A 21,369-nucleotide genomic window follows, 5' to 3' on the forward strand; every position below is an offset into this window, starting at 1 on the left:
TATTCTTCTCTGTGTCATGCAGCACAACATGAAGGGTATATTACAGTGGCAAGCCAATATTTATAATTCCCTCTGTTTTCATCATAAAATATCCAGTGATGAGATTGAATATCCCCAAAGTACATAGGGAGGAAAAAAATCTCCATTAGAAAACCATCTACCCCTTGAGCTGAAAAGAAGAATAACATTGTTCATCTTTAAAATACCAGCTAAGCTCAGTAGGCAGAACGTTTGCCCTGTTTGGTTCACAGTTACCAGGAGTGACCCTGCAAGGCTGTAACTATTAGATTGTAATTTGATTGCTATGCAATCATTGCTAAATTATTTGATGGCTTATAACAGCAGGAAGCAAAGTAAATGACTGTAGAATGTTTTAAAATCAACTGTTGTTAGTTAATGATAATGTAATGTAGTGATAATGACTGGCACGAACAGTCAGATCTAATAGGCATAATGGTTTCTCCAGGCTGAAGTGTAATCCCATGAAAGGTTTGCATACTTTGGTCACACCTACTGATATCTGAGTTTCTCTCAGTAGAGGCTGAAGTGATGTTGGAGTGGTGTTCTGACATCCGGTAGATTATTCTGTTTTCTGCAGCTGGGGGGTCAGAGAGTCCTTTTGCTTCACAACATGTAATATTGTTTATAAACTCCATAATTGTAAATGACACTGGGGTAAAACAAAGCTCAGACAGGCTGTAACATCGTGATAGACCTGATAAAACTAGTCATATTGCATAGCCAAGGTGTGAAAACCTTAAATGTGGCAGTGCTTTGTGGCAGAGTGGAGCGATGGATTTTTGTTTTTTAGTTACAGCACAAGATTGGAAGACAGATGATCTGGGTTCTATCTTCAACTCTGCAACAGATTTGCACTGTGATTTAAACAAGTCACGTAGCCAGTCTGTACCTCAGGTTTTCCTCCAGTAACTGGAGAATAACAATGTTCCCCTAAAGGGGATGCATTGATAAATGTCACGCTCTCACAATAAGTTAATGAGATCTATGATTACAAAGTTTAAATATGGATTCCTCAAGTTAGGCACCTAAATTGCAGGTGTAATTTCTCAAAGGTGCAGCACATTTGCAGCTGCCACTGACTTTGTTGGGATCTGGGGAGATGTGGCGGTTCTGAAAATAGGAGGTTGGATCTTCAGAAGTGCTTAGCCCTCACTCCTCCCAAGGAGGTCCATGTGAATTTTATCATTGAGCTCAATGGGAGCTGAATTTGTCCAGTGCTGAGCCATTTTGCAAATCCCACCCTGTTTTAGATGCCTCACTTCAGTCAACCACATTTGAATATGGATCATTCACTAGCAAATGCACTGTAGCTTTTGCTACCAGCACAGAAAACTCTGTGATGATATGGTTAACCAACTTCCAAGTAAGGAAGAAGGAAAAATCATCTACATAAAATAAAACTCATAGTTTCTGTGAAACTGTACAAAACTTTCATAAAATCTCCCACGGGAGTTTCAAATCAGGTAGGGAAAAATATATTTTTAAGACAGCTGCTCTACTGTAAAGTGGAAAGACAAGTTGATAATGTAGAAATGGTACAGATGATTAAGAAGGTTGGGGAGAATAGAAGAAGTGAGAACTGCTGGTTACTTGATTCAGATCTTCTCTTCAAATGATGTTCTGTAAGGGAAAAAAGAACAAATAGCTAGTCTATATACATTTAGCTAAGCTCTGTGAAATGCTGTTATTTGAGATAATAAAGATGTGGTTTCATGACAATACATTCAGACTCTTTCCATGGAGTTCGGAAAACAGTTAAAGTGAATTTTTTAATTCCGGAGCTGCCAGTAAGTGTCTTAAAACTTATTAAGACTAGCCACTTGTGCGGGTGGAACCATGGAGAGCATGCCATGTGAGTTTTTTTCCCTGGAATTGTAATAACTGATGTATCATTAATGTTTGACTAAAGTATTAAAGTTTAGGACACTTGAGTAAAGCAGCACCTTTGCCAAAGGAGAGTCTGAACTCCTAGTTAAGACATTAGCTTGTACAAACCATTTATTCATAAATATATTCCTTAATAGGAGTAAAGGGAAACCAGATATTCCTTCAAGATGCTGCAAAAAGAACAAATAACTATTAATGATAGTCATGTGTCATCAATCCCACATAACAGAAAAATTCAGCATAATCTATTATGCTTCCTTATGTTATTTGCTAAAGCAGCTATTTCTCCATAACCTTCTTCTGACCTGTACATTTAGATTGCCATTAGGGTTGCCAACTTTGGTTGGACGAATTCCCGGAGGTTTCATCACATGACATTATCTTTAATTAAAGATTAATCTTTAATTCCTGGAGACTTGGCAACCCTAATTGCTGTTTGTGGCAGGGATTGTTTTACTATGTGTATGTATCATGACTACTGCAGTAAGGCCCTGATCCTGTTTGTCTTTGGATGCTACTGAAGTACAAATAAATAAGAATGGCATACCTTACAACTATAGGGCCCAGTGCTGCAACCCTTACTATCATTTATTTGGAAAGTAGTTGTATTGAAGTTAGTAGTGAACAAATGCTGCTCAATCTAACAGTTGCATAATCAGGCCCTTACTTTTATAGCACTTACAGACGAACTGCATCTCTATATTTTTTACAGAGTTCGGAAATAGTTACAAAATTAAAATAATAGAGGAAGGGAGAAGTTAAGAAATATTGAGTGCAGAAAGAAAATATATGGAGTTTCATAAGGAGACAAACTCAATGGCTAATCAGTTTCCCTGGGGAAAATCTGATTTTGTCATCGAGTGTTCTAGACCTATGGTGAAGATCAAATAGGGTTTGAATAGTGTATTCAGGTATCAGAAACTTCAGGGGATATGACAGGTGAACAAATTACACAGCTGATACACCAATCTTACCGTGCTAAATAGAAAGTACAAGATGGAAAAATACTCTGTCATCTGACTGTCATGAGACACTTATGCAGTAAATATTCTTGCTCTTCTTGCTTGTTTAGCATGATATTCACATGCAGAAGAATACCCCAAGTGTTACAGGGGATTAGAGAAGGATACAGTGTCTCTTAGAGAGTACAATTGAGATATTGCAACTGTGAGTTCATACTGTCAAATTAAGTTTCTAATCCAAACTAGCCTGGCTTCCTTAAATCCACTCCCCATAGAACAAAATATTTCATCAGTCACTTAATTTTCCTGTGTTAGAGGCTTCTAATATGTAGCATTCTCATTTCTAGGAAAAAATTATTCAGCTACCATTTCAGTGTCACTTGGTTTGTAGAAATGATGTGCTGCCAAGATATTAACTGGGGGTTTTCCTGTCCCCCTCCCATTGATGGCTTTGGGGTCTGGTTAAAAACTAGGTCACAAATTCTTAAGTTAACCAGACCACTCCTGCCTGCTGTGATATAGTTTATGTGCTACAGAGGTAGTAGGTCTCCTTTGGGTGGTGCAGGGGAGATGAGAGTTGAGAGTAGGGTTCTAGGTTCACCCCAGTACCAGCTCTTCAAACTCCAGGCTGGGGCTGAGTAATCTCCTTGCAAGCGGAAAGTCAGGCTGCAGGACCCTGATGAGTGCAGCAGCTTTGCTCCGTTTTCTCTCTTCCTTCAGCTGCACACTGCTGGAGATGTTGATCGGACTATGAGCCTTATCCCCCATGTGCTTGTCACAAGAATGTGTATATAAATAGTGATCCAAATTCGGTGCTTGGGGCGGAGGGGAGGGTCAAGAGGGTGGCACAGGGTGTGTGGATGGAACACAGAATTTAGCCCGTTGTGTATGTGTTTCACTAGATTTTCTCTTTCCCCATGCTGCTGCTTTTTCCAGCAGTGGAATGAGAGTCCAGTAACATGAGACGGTGTCAGACTTTTGAACCCACAGCGTTCAGATGAGCTTGAAATTAGGCAAAATACATTTTCCCCTTTCTTGATAGCATCTCAAAGCAATCATTCTGCCGCCCTTCTGCCCTCACCCTCCCTGGAAATCTGTTCCATGGTTTTATGATCAAGATGAATACCCTTCTTAGATCTGAGATTTTTTTTCCCGAGTAGTGGTTCCTTCTCTCCCACCCCCAGTAGCAGAGGGTTGGAGAGGGGGAGAATGGATACTTAACATTTTGAAACTTCAGAAGCTTGTACGACACTTTGGAAAATTCATGGTTTATCCAAGCATTAAAGAAAGATCATATATTATACACATGGGCACACCAGTGCAACTGAGCAATGAGACTGATGGTAAAATGATGCCTGAAGGCAAGCTGTCATCCACACTGTAGTTCAGTCATATGCCGCAGCGGGGAATGGAGTTTCTTTAGTCTACAGATTTATTCTCTGATTGCCTGAATGCTCATATGAAACTTTCTGACAGATCGTAAGACACCAATCAAGCATTCACTGTCTGATACTCTTGGTATGCTATATAAATAGTTACAGAACTTATAAAAAGGGGAAGTAAATAACATCCAGATTTGTGTGAAACCAGGCAGAATGGGAAGTGAAAAGTTCTTAGTTTCATTTTCTTTAAAACTTCCCCCTCAGACTGAAGAAGCCAGGTGCATGTTGCACAAACAAAGCTATATTTAAAAATAACCTTTTCTCTTTGATATCTGTTTGTTTCCAACAACAGTTTTGTGGGCAGACCACAAAATAACCCAAATTACCATTCAAGTGCATCTTTTCTTTATGAAGCTCACTAATTGCCTTGTATGGTGTTTCCATCTGGGATCCTTTAATATAAATGAAAACAACGGGGAGTCTTTGTGGCACCTGAGAGACTAACAAATTTATTTGGGCATAAGCTTTCGTGGGCTAAAACCCACTTCATCAGATGCATGGAGTGAAAAAAAAGTAGGCAGGTATAAATATACAGCACATGAAAAGAGGGAAAATTACTTTTTTGTAGTGCTAACGAGGCCAATGGTTAGCACTACAAAAAGCAATTTCTCCTTTGTCGATATTCACCCCTTCTTGTCAACTGTTGGGAATGGGCCACATCCACCGTAATTGAATTGGCCTCATTAGCACTGACCCTCCCCCCCAACTTGGTAAGGCAACTCCCACCTTTTCATGTGCTGTATATTTATACTTGCCTACTTTTTTTCACTTCATGCATCTGATGAAGTGTGTTATAGCCCACAAAAGCTTACGCCCAAATAAATGTTAGTCTCTAAGGTGCCACAAGGACTCCTCATTGTTTTTGCTGATACAGACTAACACGGCTACCACTCTGAAACCTTTAATACAAATGTAGATGTCACTTAAACATGGATGTAGACTTCAAGTTGCAGGAGGAGATGAACTTGCAACAGATATGGGTGATAAATATTATGACCGTCTTGTTCTGGTTTTAGTCATTATTTTCTCTGAAATTTGTCAGACATTTCATTGTAAAATATAGAAAATAAGCATTAAAGGCTCTTTTTTACATCAAATAATCAAAAGGTGTGATATATTGTAAATAAAGCTCTTTGTCACCTCTGCTAATGATAAGCTGGGAAGTTAAATACATATTTCATCTATTCCCTCATTTGTAGTTTTGTTTTTATTTTATAATTCTGTAGATTAGATCGCCTTGGTTTTGCATACGTTACGTTAGATTAATTTAAAAAAATATTTAATTATTTGTCTTGGGTATCTTTTATGTATGCACTTATTCATGCTCCTGATCCAGTGTCCAATGAATGACACTTATTCCAAAAGCAATATCCAGTGTTATGTATTTTCTGTGTAGAGTTTGAGTTTAAAAAAGCAGTTTCAGATGGAAATCTGAATCAGGCATGAAAACGCTCCTTGTCTTAAATTTTATTTATTATACTTGTTACCAACTGCTTGTAGCCAAGGTTTCAAAATGATTTCCATTATAACTCCATATTTCTGCTTGCTTATAACTTCCAGAAAAGTTCCCCTTTGTGCTGCAACTTTCCATGCTTGGTCTCTGCCCAAAGATGATTTTTGTTTTGTACTATTCTTTTGAAATGTTGAGATAGTTTTGGTTAGCCACATCTGACTTATAAAAGGGTGATAAAATATACATTTTCCTGTTCTTAAAATCATTTTTTTCCTCCTCAGATAACTCAAGAACAGGTGAACGTGGAGAGTTCCAACTTACCATGGAAATAATCTTTTTGGAAATGCTAGGGTTAAAATGTTGATTTTGAGTTAATGAAGTGTTGTGACTGTATAAAAAACGCTGTTTGGAGCATCAGCCATGGAAAATCTCTTACTAATACATACTTATACTGTGCAACTGTCTAAAGGCCTGATCATGACATGCCCTAATCTCTTATCATAGGTGTGGATCGAATGTAATCAGTACACATATGCATACACTGCATGTAAGTGCAGTTTTCCCAAATTGCTAGGACACTGACGGAACTAGCCAGTGAGCAGGCACTTTGTTTCCTTTTCCTCTTTATCCCTTTAAAAAATAATCCTAGGAAATGAAATGCAAGGCCTGTATTAATGCAATGCTAAAACTGCACAATTACAATAAAATCAAGCAATGTGAAAGCTTAAGTTCCCCCAGTGACATTAACATGGCCACACTGTGCATATCTTGTATTTTCTGTTTTTAAAAAAATAGCTCTACAGCTTGTGCCCGTATTCCAGTCTGTGCACGCAGGTAAAATAAGTGGGATGTTTGCCAGGAAATAAGACAGGAGTTTAGAGGGAGAAAATATTTTTCTGCCTTCAACTTCAGGTCAGGGTGTGTAGCACTTACATAAGTTCACTACAGCCACTACTGAAGCTGTTTACTGCAGCAGCCTTTGTTGTTTCTGTAGAGCTCCAACGTACATGGAGTTTGGGCCCCTGTCTCCATGTAGGGGTGGACTTATGTGGTGTTCAGATGCTGCTTGTAATTATTAGAACTGGGAGCACTGGCTGTTGGGAGTCTGAAAGGACAGGAAACAGGAAGGAAGGGGGGCGAAGTTGAGGAGGAGGACTGAGAGTTACGGAGGATGCAGCAGCAGCTTGGTAAAGAGGTTTCCACTTTAAAAATAAAGTCCTGTTGAAGTTTGTTAGTACCTTGCCTGGTTGTCACAACAACTTGATGGCCATGTCCCTTACTTACCACCGCTGATCAGAAGGCTAGTTAGAGGAGCAGCAGCAGGTGTGCGTGAAGCATTCCCTTCTTACCTTCTCCATGGCTTGTCTTATCTGGGCATTTGGCTGCAAACATGACCATTCTACAAACAGGAGAGTTTTGCCCCTTCAAATATATTATTTAGCATGTTTAATGCATGTTCTGAGATACAGACAGTGGTGTGATGTAGATAAGTTAATGGTTCTATAGGAGCCTTAACTTTCTCATTTTAAGGCTTTTATTCCCCACTGCATTTTTCCGGTTAATGTGGATATCTGAATGTGTTTTTAACTGAAACTTTAAAAGTGGTTTCCACAAAAAAAACCCTGAAGAAATGAGAATCACAACTTTTGTCCTGTTAAGGCTATGTCTACCCTTACATCTGCTTGAGATTACAGGCACAACAAGTGCAGCTACACGCTGCAGTTTAAAACTGGCTGTGTCAACACTTATCTCTATGGTGCATAGCTACATGCCACGGTGAAACACTGAGACAGTGGGGAAAGGCTCCGGCAGCCCCCTGCTCCCCACCCTTTGTTGCAGTGAGGAAAGGATCCGGCAGCAGGAGGCAGCTGGGAAAGACACTGGCAGCGGGAAACTACACTGCCTGTAGACATGAGGCATGTAGCATGGGAGGCTTTGCTTGGATGTGTAGAGAGCCCTTGTAGACTACATATCCCCTTGGGTGTGTAGAGAGCCCATATCCACTACATATCCACCCCTACATATCCCTACTGTACACACTATGTCTACACTGATATTTATTCTGTTTTAACTGGGAGTGCAGTGTCTGTTACTCTCCATGCAGGGGTGAAAGTAAGGTGGTAGGGGCTGGTACGGTGTACTGGTAAAAAGTGGCCACCGGTACCGGCCTGTACAGCCGACTTGAACGTTGCTGCCCCTTTTGCGCCCCACGTTGGCAGCCCTGCTGGGTCCCTACTGGCAGGGCTGCCGATGGGGGCAAGCAAAAGCGACAGCGATGTTGAAGCGCTGCCGCGGCAGAGGACCCTGCTTAAAGCGTTGCCATGGCAGTGCTGTAACATCGTTGCCCTTTTTGCCCCCCCATGCCCCTGGGCCGCCAACGGGGTGGTGGTCGTGGCAAAAAGAGCAGCAGCCCTGGGCCCTTTAAATCACCACTGTGCAGGCCAGGCAGTGCAGATGGGCTGCCTGGGGGGATGCTGACCCCCCCCCCCCAGCTCCACCCCTTCCACATGAGGCCCCGCACCAGTAAGAGTTCAATTTTACTTTCATCGCTGTCTGCATGCCACCCTAAGTGTAGGCATAGCCTATGTGTGTAATTCATAGATGCCAGGTCCAGAAGGGAACATTCTGATGATCTAGTCTGGCCTCTTATTGCTTAATGTTCAATGAATAATTCTGTAGAGCTTGTATTAATGGTCAGGAAACTGTGGCAAACAAACCACGAGGTTTTGGGGTTTTTTCCCAGAAGAACATATTTTCTTGTAGAAACGTGACAATAATCTTTCTCTCTTTTATTTTTTTTCTGGGTTAGCACCTGCCAGAGGTGTCATGAAGGAATTATTAGCATATAGGAATGGTAGGCTTAAATACAGCAGGGAGGAAAGATACATTTCTGAAAAATTGTTTTGTATGGGTTTGATCCTGTGAGGTGCTGAGATTGACTTAGTTGCACCTGAGGACACTCAGTACTTCTAGGAAGTGCCCAGAGTTTTTCAGGATTGGGGATTAAGTATTGCATTGGGTTTAGCCATATAAAGACCTGAACAAACTCAAATATATTGTAACAAATGTTAGAATGTATCTTCTCTTGTTGAGGCCAACTTCAGAGCTCCAGCTGATTTCAATGAGAGAAAGATTGACCCAAAGTATATAGCTAGATATTAACTGCATAAGGCTCTCAATTAAAGCTGGTGGGAAATATTTTTGAAAAATGGCCTTTTTTCAAAAGTGCTTTTTTTTTGTAATATTTACATTTTTAGTTTGGGTGCCCTCCCCCCTGCTTCCCCTTGTCGCTTCCTTTTCCCTTTTCAGGGGCAAAATGGGGAAGCCAAAATACCTAATTTTTTTTAATAATTTTTTTACAAGCTTTTGAATAAAATTGTTCTTTTTCAAAATCCGCAGAACAAAAATTATATTTTCAAAAAAAATTATCACTTTTGACCAGCTGCAGTTATTATAAATGTATTGAGCTTAATCCTTCAGTCCCTACTCAGAAATAGAAAACTCTTTTTGGAAATTTATATGGATTGGATTGATTTAACAGAAGAAAATTTTAACAAGACACTCCCCTCAGGAGATCTGTATAACTGTGGAAGTAAAAAATGGGATCAAACCAGATCTCTGGGTCTTAACAGGAATTATTAGGAACAAACCAAAAACTAATATGGATATTCCATCTTTGACCTCTAAAGAAAAGTGTGTGTCAAACGTATCAGGTTTTCGCTCTAGAAGAGAAAAAAACAAAACATATATAATGTTCTTGTAAACAGAGGAAGCCATTATCAAAGAGTAAACAGTTGAGAATCTTTCCGAGAAATAAGAAGGCGGCAATTAAAAAAAATGGCAGAAGTTTGAAGAAAACCTGCTCCCATTGGAATTTTGCCTGAACAAGGATTGAGTAAAACCTGCAAGATTAGACATGTTATATACATTTATTTCGATGAAAAGGGGGAAAATTAGATGTTGTAGAAGGTGATGAGTTCTGCTCCTAGAACTTTTTTTTAAGACCTAAATTCTGGTATACTTACTCCTGCTGAGTATTGCTCTGTGGTTTGTTCCATTGATTGAAATGGGTCGTCTTGCAGACTAAGGTACCCTTATACATACTGAGCAGTATCAGAAATCTGCCCCTAGGTGAATAAAAGCAGTAATGAAGTAAGTTAGCAGGTGTGAGGATAAACTCCTTTCCATAAATCAGTTCCTTTAATCTTTAATGGGTACAACTAAAGCAAGTGATTTTTGTTTTAATGTAATATGGTTTCTTGTGATGCGGTGCCCCACAGGCAGAGAATCCTAGGCTAACAAGTCAATCTAGAGTCAGACTTACACTGTAGCACCTTTTGGAAACAGTTTTTGGGCAGCATACTCTTTCTTATTTCTTCCTTTTTTTTTTTTTCTGATTTCTCTGACAGGTCAGGCTTGACAAAGCCCTGGCTGGGATGATTTAATTGGGGATTGGTCCTGCTTTGAGCAGGCGGTTGGACTAGATGACCTCCTGAGATCCCTTCCAACCCTGATATTCTATGATTCTATGACAAGCTTCCAGACCCTTCTGTCTGTTGTTATCCTTGCCTTTACAGGAACATTGTCAGATTTTCTGTCTTTGTCTTGTTTCTAATAACTGAAAACACTGATTTCAACTTGTGATTGGCATGTCATGGGCCATTACAGTTGTGATAACTGTGGGTTATCAGTGTTGGGTTTTTTTCTAGTAGCTTAATTTCTATAGCTATGGATACACAGTGTGCACGGACACTATGGTGTGGTGCTTGGTTAGAGAGATGTCCTCTATTTTCCACTACTATTTGTACTTGAATTAAACAGTGATAAAAAGTAAAAATTTACACTGTTTTAAAAATTAATAGTGAATTTATAAAACTAAAAGAAATATAGAGTTAAAAAACAAAAGAGCAGGAAAGGAGCAGGAAAAATGAAGTAGAAAGATTTACCTAGTGGGAGTAATTTCTGTGTGAGTGCGCGCATTCACACATACACTACCCCACTGTACCGGGATATTCCTGGAAGAAAAGAAGCTAAATATGTGGCTATGGTTGGGCAAGTTCCTAGACTTGGGCTAAAAATAAATCATAACAGTGACACTTCAAAGAAATGTGTTGAGAGTAATAGTAAAAAGATTGGGGGGGGGAATAAAAGGTGGTGATTGGAGTGAAAGTCAAAATAGGGGCAGAAGAGAACGTTCAAATCAAAGAAGGAAACACATCTTAAAGTGAGTTTTAGAGGACTAAATATATATGTATATACAAAAAAGATGTTTTTTCAAACAAGCTGAAACTTGGACTTCTTTACTGAACATACAGCTTTATGTACACAAATACCTGCACGTGCATTTTTCAGGCCCTAAAACACGCATGCACAAAAATAGTTTAGCATCTGCATGCTCTGAATGAATAAATACTCAATTGCCCCCTTCAAAAAATTGACCTGGGACTACCACTTGGGCACACTGTTTCTATGCAACCACAAAGAAAATAGCTTTTTAAAATCCTTTGATGGGTGGTACTTCCTGCACGTTTTGGAGGCCAAGGAAAAAATGACGAGCATTACCCGTCAATAGGAGCATAATGTAATCTGAGTGAAGGATTTACATCGTTAATTTAGAGAGCAAAAATCTAGTGTAGATTGTGAAGATCATCAAATGTCCCTACACCATTTGCAGGGCTCTGCGAGGAACTTTAGAGAGACAAGTTCAAATAAGTTCAGCTTTAATAGCCAGCCCTTACAACAAAGATTAGGGAGCAATCCAGGCCAACTTAAGAAAAGTTTGACTTTTTGCTATAAATATTAAAATTGCCAGCAGCATAACTAGGTTGATATTTAAAATGTGGATAAGGAAATGAACAGATGGGGAGGGGTAATGAAGCCATGAAAGAGTTGCCAAATCTCTGAGCAAAAAGAACTACCAACAAATTATTTTCCAAGCCAATTTATTGAGACTCGGATTGAGAGACTGAAAGGATTTGACACGTGGAAAGTTTCAGATTGCAATGTTGAATCATTGTTTTAGATTCTCATATGCAAAAGAGCTGTGTTTCTTTCATCCTAGCATAACATAAGGAACAGAATTTGTTCGAACCGTCCAGTTACATGGTCCTTTATTGTCGTTTGCATTACAGTAGTGCTAAGAGATGCCGAATGAGATTGTGGAACTGGACAAACATGTTATAGCCAATCTCAGCCTTGAAGAGTTTACAGTCTAAATAGACAAGACAGGCAACAGGTGAGAGAAAGGAAGTATTATTCCACAAGTAGTAGTAAGTGATTTGTATTAAGATTAAATATTACTATACAAGATAGATTAAGTGATTTACCCTGTACCACACAAGAAGTCTGTAGCTGAGTCAGGAACTGAACCCAGATCTCCTGAAACATATTCCTTGTAAATACAGTTACCTCAGCATAGTAGTGTGAATGAGAAAAGGGACAGACTATTAGTGTAACCATAATTACAGTAAAGTATTTTCTGTCAAGCAATAATTAGAGCAAGGAATGTTCGTTTATAGTGCACTGGCTAATAAGTATGTGTAGTGTTGTCCCTATTAAATAAAAATTTGTCTGCTGTTGTGGTTGATTCTAATGTGCAACTACAACTGAAGAAGTCTTTGCATCATGTATTAAAGACTTGTGCTTCTCGAGTTCAGTTTGGTGAGGTGCTGAGTACAATTCTGCCAGGTGCTGAGCTCACTCATCTCCCAATGACTTCACTGGGAGTTGAGAGAGTTCAACACCTTGCAAAATCAGGTCCTTGGAGCAAGACTTGAGTCTATCTTGAATCTGTGACGGCCTGCATAGCTATGGTGTGTGGTATGATGAGGAATGGAAAGCCCTGAGTGGCCAAGGATCCTGCAGGGACTTGCACACGGTTATTTCAGTCAAAGTTCCACAAGGATTTTCAGCCCACACGCTTTGTGAAGGTATGCAGTGCACCAAGTGATCTAAAACACAGCAGGGTGGCTGTTAACTTGAGATGATTTCCTTATGTTCCCTTTCTTAGGAGTCTATTCACAATTATGTTAAAGAGAGAATCTTTGCTAATTATGTATTTCCTCACTCTACTCTATCTGTTTCACCCCAGATGTTAAATTGTAGTATTGTGTGTGCATGTGTATATAATATAATCATGCAGTTGACTTCATGACAGTCACCGTGATTCTCAGTTCTCTTAAACTGTGAACAATGGAAAATGGACTCCAGTTATTTAGACGTGTGAATTACATACGTCGCCTTTCATCTACTTCGAAGATAAGGCCGGACCCTGCTGTGGCAATTGTAGAGTATTGGGAAGTAGGCATGTAATTCCCATTAATGGAGATTATTCATCTAATTCTCTCCCTACTGCTCTGAAAATGTACCTCCGATGTCCGACTCATCATAGTTTAATTGTGACTTGCGTGGAAGGTTGGGAGGATATGACACCATATGACAATGAAAAAAAGAAGTCTCATAGGAAGGAATGATGTATCTGTCAGATATAGGGTGTCAAGGGAAAAGATCCCAGTGATGTTTTCATTTAAGTGCATCTCAAAATGTTTTTAATCTTGTGATGTCAAGGTAAACAGGAGACTGGTTTTGATAACCTTTTTGGATTGAATATTTAGTTTAAAATTCCAGGTACTACCTAAAGGGTATAAAATATGTAATAAAGTCTTTCAGCATATGTCACAGAGGTTGTCTCCATTATGCAGCTGAAGTGGGCAGGATGGGAAGACTGGCTGCGAAGACAGGATACAAAGGATTCCCCGGAAAGGGGGGGGATCAAGAAGAGAGTGATTAGTTATTGGTCAGGATGGAAGCAGGAGGTAGAGAGCAGAGAAATATACCTGCAGAAAGTGATGTGAAACCCAATCCTTTCCCACCATTTGTCACAGAATTGTGCTCTGGAGTCAGTTTTCTTTCTTTTTTGTTAAAAAAAACGTTTCTAGCTCTAATGGTTATGAAGATCAATTTAAAAATGTGAAGCATGTGTAATTAATACAGTGTTGTCTTGCTTTGTTTGCAGAAAGTGACACAATAGCTCTAAAAGCATGAACTTTCACATTTGTCTGCATGGCATCTTATTTCTATTGATAAATTTAAATTCATCGTTGTTGTTAATTTTTCTGATGATTTTACAAGTATCTCTCACAATCTACAACTGCTTCTCAGACCTTCCCATGTACCTTATGCCTGACTGTCCCTTGCACAGCTGCCCAAACTTCCAGCATCCCCCTATGATGCAGTTATGTCATATAAGAGAAATCACAGGAGAAATTACATTGACTGTATGCATCCGATGAAGTGAGCTGTAGCTCATGAAAGCTTATGCTCAAATAAATTTGGTTAGTCTCTAAGGTGCCACAAGTACTCCTTTTTCTTTTTGCGAATACAGACTAACACGGCTGTTACTCTGAAATGGACTGTACTGTTCATTTTCCTATGAAAATATTTTTTAATCCAGTTTTTAATTTAAATATGCTGCAAAATCTCCAAACTGCCATACCAAAGTGCTGCAGAATCCAGAGATCCTGCAGAGTTCAGTTTCAGATTACCATGGAGAATCCAAGGCTTTATATATTGAGTTCAGTTCAGGAGGTTGTTCATGGTTGAGCTGGCTAGAGTCTCTCTCTCCATATAATTGTCTGATCATGCTGGAAGAAGCCTCGATTGTAGTTTTAATTAGGTCACAACTTTTTTTCTTAAATATCTGGGAGTACGTGGTAGATAAACTGGTACAGTGCTGGTAATTCCATTTCCCTTTCCATACACTCGGGGTTGCCTCCTTCCCTATCCTGGTCCCAGCCACATCCCCCCTCATACCAGTGCTAAAAGGGAGCCCAAAAAGGAAGGAGGGGTTAACTCAACGCTGTACCAGTCGCAGGAACTCCTAACCCCCTTTCTCGGCTCCTTTAAAGAATGCCTCCTTTTAATCCTGTACCAATCCATTTTATCTGATCACTGTATCAATTCCCTATGGGAGTTCCTGCACTGAACATCCATCACAAGGAGGCACCAGCAGTTAGCTTGGCTGACTCCTCCCCATACCTAGCCAGGTTCCCAGACATTTACTGATGCCTTCTTTAATAATTTTTATATACCAAAGTTTGAGAGAAAAATCAATAATATTTTAAGAGCAAGACAGAAGTTCTGATCCTATTTGTTGATTTTTAGGGTGCTATTTTCCTGCCTGGAAACAGAGTAATTGAGCATCCTGGCAATGAAGAAAGCCCAGGGAAGTTCCTCTTTGAAGTTATTCCAGGTACGATATTCTATTCCCCATAAATATGTCTTTAAAAGTTTGTTCCTGTTGACTAATGACTGGTTTTATTCAGCCTGAACAGAGGCAGAAGATGATTAATCTTTCTGTGTAAGAGAAAAATTGGTTAATTTTGCTAATGATATAGTCTTTGATATATTCATTCACCCCCAGGCTGTGAAGGAAAATTATGATTTCTTATTTGTGAACATACAGTACAATTGTTCCGCAGTCAGGTCTCTGGGCACTGTGTGAAATGGACTGCTGGAAGGATAAGCACATTTGGCAATGCTTTTGTGACATTGAATGTTACAAAGTGAGGTCGAGAATTCTGTGGTACCATAAATGCAAAATGATTTAACAGCCAGTTTGGTGTAGTGCTGCCTGCTAGCATGGCTAGCAGTATTAAGGATCCTTCATTGTGACTAGGGTTGCATGAACCTGCTCTTACACAATTAAGTCCCATTGTTTTGAAACTCAGTCCTAGCCCTTTTCTAAACAGTTGAGGTTGATTTGGTAAAGGAGCACCTCCCTGGTCATTGAGTGCTACTGTTCACTCCACCCATGAGCTGGCTGGCCTTTCTGCCTTCCCAAACCCTAGTCACCCTGCTATTTACTAGATGCAACTTGCCGTTTCCCCTCTGTTATCCCTCTCCATGGTTTCCAACTCTCACCCAGTACATACACACCACACACACACACAGTTGTGGGGTCTAAATGCATCTGAACTAAGCTCAAGTACCTTCACTTTGAATTCTTATGGCGCCTGAGTTTAATGTGCCCCAGAATGCCTGGTGGACCAAAACATGCAAAAATTGAAAGTCTTTTAGCACAGAAGCAGCTCAGGCCATAACTCATCTTGGTAGACTCAAAGAGTTCAATCTATTTAGCTTTAACAAAGAGAAGGTTAAGGGGTGACTTGATTACAGTCTATAGGTATTTACATGCGGAATACATATTTAATAATGTGCTTTTCAATCTAGCTCAGAAAGGTATAACGCTATCCAATGGCTGGAAGCTGAAACTAGATAAATTCAGAAGGAAATAAGGCATGAATTTTTTAAGAGTGAGAGCAATTAACCACTGGAAAAATTTACCAAGGGTGGTGGTGGACTCTTCATCACTGGTGATTTTTAAATCAAGATTGGATGCTTTTTTCCGAAAAGATGTACTATTGGAATTATTTTGGGTGCGTCGTATGGCCTGTGTTATACAGAAGGCCAGATATGGTTTTCTGGTATTGGAATAAATTAATCTTTAGAGATAAGGGAGGATTTGTGGAAGGGAGAGGGTAGGAACTGCAGAGCAAACCTGGAGGCTTGTAGGCCAGACAGTTAGTGGACAAGGATGAGTTGAGCAACTCAGGCCTGAATGAGGAATACTCTGAAGGGGGCATGTTGTGTGTGGATAGGTGTTCTCAGTGGTAGTTGATGACAGAAAAAGGAGTCATGGTCTCAAGTTGCAGTGGGGGAGGTTTAGGTTGGATATTAGGAAAAACTTTTTCACTAGGAGGGTGGTGAAACACTGGAATGCGTTCCCTAGGGAGGTGGTGGAATCTCCTTCCTTAGATATTTTTAAGGTAAGGCTTGACAAAGCCCTGGCTGGGATGATTTAGTTGGGGATTGGCCCTGCTTTGAGCAGGGGGTTCGACTAGATGACGACCTGAGGTCCCTTCCAACCCTGATATTCTATGATTCTATGATTTTCAGAAGTTCAGATAAAGGGATTTTTCTGTGTTTTTTGTTTTGTTTTTTGGGTGCTTCTCCGAACCGTTGAAGTGGTCCATCACTAACTGTTAATATTATAATCCCCTTTTTAATTATTTGTTTTATTACATTTAAATAATGAGTCACCTATACAAAGGCTGTAGGTGTCCTGATGCCAAACTGAATTTACAATATAATAATACCCTTACCAGCATTAAAAAACAACTTTCAGACCGAAACAGTAACTTAAATTGGCCACCTAGACAAGAATTTACAAAAAGCTCATTTTCCTCTCCTCCTCATTCCAGGAACAGGCCCTTAGCCTTCTCCAAATGCCCTATCAAATAGATGTCTTTTGCAGCATGCCTGGAAGGTTGTTAAATGTAGCTATTTCACACCAAGGGTGGGAGCAAGTTCCCAATGTAACAGCTCCAACGTGGAACTTGTGTCAAAAATACTGAAATGTCTTTATTTCTCTTTCTCTCTTTTAATTCATTCTTTTTGTATTCATGTTTTAAAAAAGAGAGACTTTAAACTACATACAGTTAGTATGAAGAGTGCAAATAAAGTGATAAGGTCACCATTTTATGAGGACTTTGTCTAGTAACTTTAGCTCCAAAAATAGCATGTCAAAAACCAAGTGTTCAGTTAAAGTGGGGTCAAAGTACATTTCATATACTTAAACCAGTGAAATAAACATGTTGTTGTTAATAAAAAGCGGTTTATTATTGTTAATACTTTAGTGGATTCTTGCTATAGAGTGAGATGACTTATTGCTAAGTTACATGTCTTATTCTAAAGGATCTATGCCATAAGTTTCTAATAGAGCCAAAATTTTAAAAAAATGTTTGATGGATTGATGACCAATTCTTGCTAAAAAATAAAATTCAAAACTGACGCATACAATTGTCCAAAACTCAGACTGAACTTGAATACATTAAAAGTGTGACAGTCACAATTAATCCGATTAATTGAAGCTGGTGCAAGGAGGTGTAAATAATAGTTTCTTCCACCACTTCTCACGTGCTGTAGAAATGTGCATGTACAATACTAAGCAAACATAAAACATTAGACTCTTTTTTTACCAGCTTCAATTTATAAACAATTATTCATTGAAAAATGACTTTTTGATCTAACCAAACATTTTAAAGGACGGTTTTAATTTTCTGTTATTTTAATGTAAACCAGGAAAACAAAACCCTCAAAAGTCTCTGTTTAAGGAAAAATTACTGAATACAAATTTCAAAAGCCCCAAAATTCTAATTTTTAATTGAAAAACTGAAAAATTAAGGGAAAAACTTTCTCCTGAAAATCGTCATCTTTTTTTCAATGAGTTCTATTATAAATGAAGAAGCTATTTCTACAGGCTGGCAACGGTGACCAGGAAAGATAGGTTGAAGTGATGGTGGTGATGGTTGCTATTTTAAAAGACATGGGAGCACTCATACTACAGCAGTGGCACAAGGAGGGGACAAGTAAGTAGCCTGTGAGAAGATAAATAATTTATTATTGTTGCTGTTTGTCCTCCCTGAAGTTTCTGCTGGACAGAAGCAGCTTTAATTCCACTGCAAGCTCCACTGGAAGATGCTGTCGAGAGGAAGTGCTAATTCAGGTTATCCACACCTACCCTGGCTCTGATGCCTCCCTTGCCATCATACCATCTATGTACAACTTGGTAAAGAGACCTTGCTGCAGCTAGTGCTCCAAATGTTGACTCCTTTGACACTTAAATCTGCCCATTAACCCACTCTGGCTCTAGGGCCTTTTTGGTCTCTGATGTAGCTTTGGCACAAAGGCAGTGGGATGTTTTCTTCCTCACATTTGAAATGTAAGGAACTGTAGGCTCAAAAACACTTCTGTAGAACAGTAGAGGCAGCTGTAGGCCACTGCTCAGCTGGCCGGTGAAGGAATATATGACTAATGTGAATTGAGGCAGCTGAACTGCGGAATGGTTAGTCAGATGCATTTTTTTTTTATTAATTTCCCTAAGGGAAAATAACTGCAGTAAACCTGTATCTAGTTCTCCCTATTAAACTTTATTGTTCTTGTTTATTTTTTGTCTTTTTTCTCTATGGAACCATGTTCCAGATGGGAAGGCTTTGAATTAGTATTAGAGACAATTCCTTTGCTGATTTGGTCTCTGTAACACTGACCACTTTTAATGAAACAGGTACTGATCTGGCTCTTTCCTCTTAAAAAATCCACAGCAATGCAGTCACTTCATAGTTTTGTATTATTATTATTTTATTTTATTATTTGTATTCTAGACTGCCTGCAAAAATGTCATGTTTCATCCTGAGTTTGAGTTATCGGAGCACAACAATGTTTTAGCTAACCATTTAAAAAAAATGTTCCTCTCCTATGGTTTGAAAATTCCTTGCTGATTTCGGAAACATTGGCAAATAAATTATTTACTTCCAGCCTGAGATCTTACATGCCAAGTTTCAGCTTAGAATGAACTTTCATGGCCGAGTTACAAAGCTCTGAGCAATGTAGCCTGTAATCGGAATGCTTGCCATCACATAACTAACAGGCAGTGCTAACATAGAAAGCAATCTGTATCGTGAGTTCTCAAAGTACAGTTTCATTGTACTATCTCTTTCTACAGCCAAGAAAACAAAAAGCAGCTGGGCTGAACTTGGCAAATTTGGATTCCTTCAATGGAAGCTGTAAATGCACATCCTCTTGGAAAATCAGGCAGTTTTTTTTAGCTGGCTAAGTATGGAATTGGATAACCAAATTAGGACAATTTTGCTGTTGATGTTTATGTATAGGATCTACAAGACAAACAAGTAGTATGGAAAATATTGAGTTTCACAATCTTTATGGTGTTCTTTGAGTGAAGTGAATATACATATGATAATGCCAGCTGACATACAGCATTTGAAAAAATGTTTCCTACTTCATCACATTTGACTTAAACTGAAAAAGGAATGGGGTAATTATTCTACCAATGATATTTGTACATATTGAGTAGCCACATGCTCATATCAGTGACTCTGTAGACAAAGATTTTTTTACTTAATGTCCTGTTTGTGCTCTGAGATCAAACTTAAAATGTGCATAGAAAAATTACATTCATATTAACCAGGTATAAGTGACTGTATTAATATATCTTATAATTATTTTTAGGCTTCATAATCAGATTTCAGAATTGAAAAGTTACTAACTGAACTGAAATCTTCAGCAGTTTAAATATTCTTTTTTATAGTTTTGTGCAGCATCAGAAGTGGAGACAAAACCAAAACCTTAAAACAGAAACTGTATGTGAGGAGAAAAACCAATTGTTCAAGATTGTCTTTAATTAACACTGCCCGCTGCGCCCCCCCCCCATATCGGTATCCTCTAATTTTAATGTGTTCGATTAACTCTAAACTTTCAAGTTCTCCCTGTTCAATCATAGGAGTCACTCACACTACACGGTGATAGGTTTTCCTTGATAACATACAATGGTTGCCACTAAAAAGTTGAAATTGGCCAATAGACTCCACATAGTTGCCGCGGTTATTTCCTGTTCAAAGTATGGGGAAATACTGTGGTGCTTCAGATACCATGGTATGATTACTGTTGATTATTATGGACTTCAGTGATGACCACTATAATTTGATAGTGTCTGAGTAGCATTAGTGTAGTGCTCTTTTCTTTCAATAAACATGCAGTTACTCCACACTTCAGCACTATTTCTGATGCAATTCCTAAAATATTGCCTTCTGGAAGTTGAACACACACACACTTTGTACCAGGGTTTTGGTCTTTTAGAGCCCAAATTAAAATCAGGATCAAAAGGAATAGTAGGTAACTTTGAAAGTGAAGCACACAATCTGGAAAGATTGTAGGGTTTTTAGAAATATCATCTGAGGGGCAATAAGCAAACAGAGTTAACGTTATTACTGCTGTTCAGTCACAACCACTGCTTAGAGAGAGTATTCACTGACAATTCTCAGTCTCCAGTGTTCTGAAACTGAGCTATTTGTTGGCTCTATCCTCTTAGTGACTCATTATAAAGCCAATGTTGCAGCAGGCTGGAAAAAGAATAGAACTCATGGGGTATAACAAAGGAAAAATATATTGTAGTCAAGCCTGTGTTTTCCTCCCAATAACTTCCATACATGAAAATAGCTTCATAGAAAAATATCTAGTTGGATAGACTGATTTTTTTATTTTATTTTACTGAACATTGTGTTACATGATACAACACTGAAATTTGCAGTCTTAGCTTGATGTTATTTCCTTTGCATGTGCATTGCAAATTCAGGTAATTTTATTTATAATACCAAGATAGCAGTGACAATCTTCTTTTTGTCCATCAGATTTGTGGGCAGAACTAAAGCTTGTGTGTGTGTTGGTAATACATGCAAACAATTTTGGGAATGTGAGTGGGGGTTGGGTCATCATATGAAATTATAATTCTCAGAACATGATGATGTCTGAAGCAGAATGAATGAAATGCATTTGTGGAGAAAGTCTTGTGCCCGATGCTGTAATTAAAAATATATTCATTCCATTTGCATTTTAAAACATTCTGTTCATACTTCATGTGTTGGCATGTTTTTAAACCCAAAGTATGAAATTGTCCTCTGACTAGCACAAGGTCCATGCACCACTTAAGTGCTGATCCGTTCTACTCAGGAGTCAGTTGGACCCCAGTATC

The 21,369-nt window shown here is 38.9% G+C and overlaps 1 protein-coding gene across 4 annotated transcripts in view; it reads left to right on the forward strand.

Moving 5' to 3' along the window:
* The window catches only part of ARHGAP24 (Rho GTPase activating protein 24), a 337,318-nt gene that overhangs the window by 104,976 nt on the left and 210,973 nt on the right, over positions 1–21,369 (forward strand). For all 4 annotated transcript variants that reach the window (XM_073340570.1, XM_073340577.1, XM_073340568.1 and 1 more), the window contains one exon: positions 14,928–15,015. In XM_073340570.1, coding sequence (XP_073196671.1) covers positions 14,928–15,015 — 88 coding nt within the window. The remainder of the gene's footprint in view (positions 1–14,927; positions 15,016–21,369) is intronic.

The sequence above is a fragment of the Lepidochelys kempii genome, chromosome 4, assembly GCF_965140265.1.
Source record: "Lepidochelys kempii isolate rLepKem1 chromosome 4, rLepKem1.hap2, whole genome shotgun sequence".
In the NCBI taxonomy this organism is placed as follows: domain Eukaryota; kingdom Metazoa; phylum Chordata; order Testudines; family Cheloniidae; genus Lepidochelys; species Lepidochelys kempii.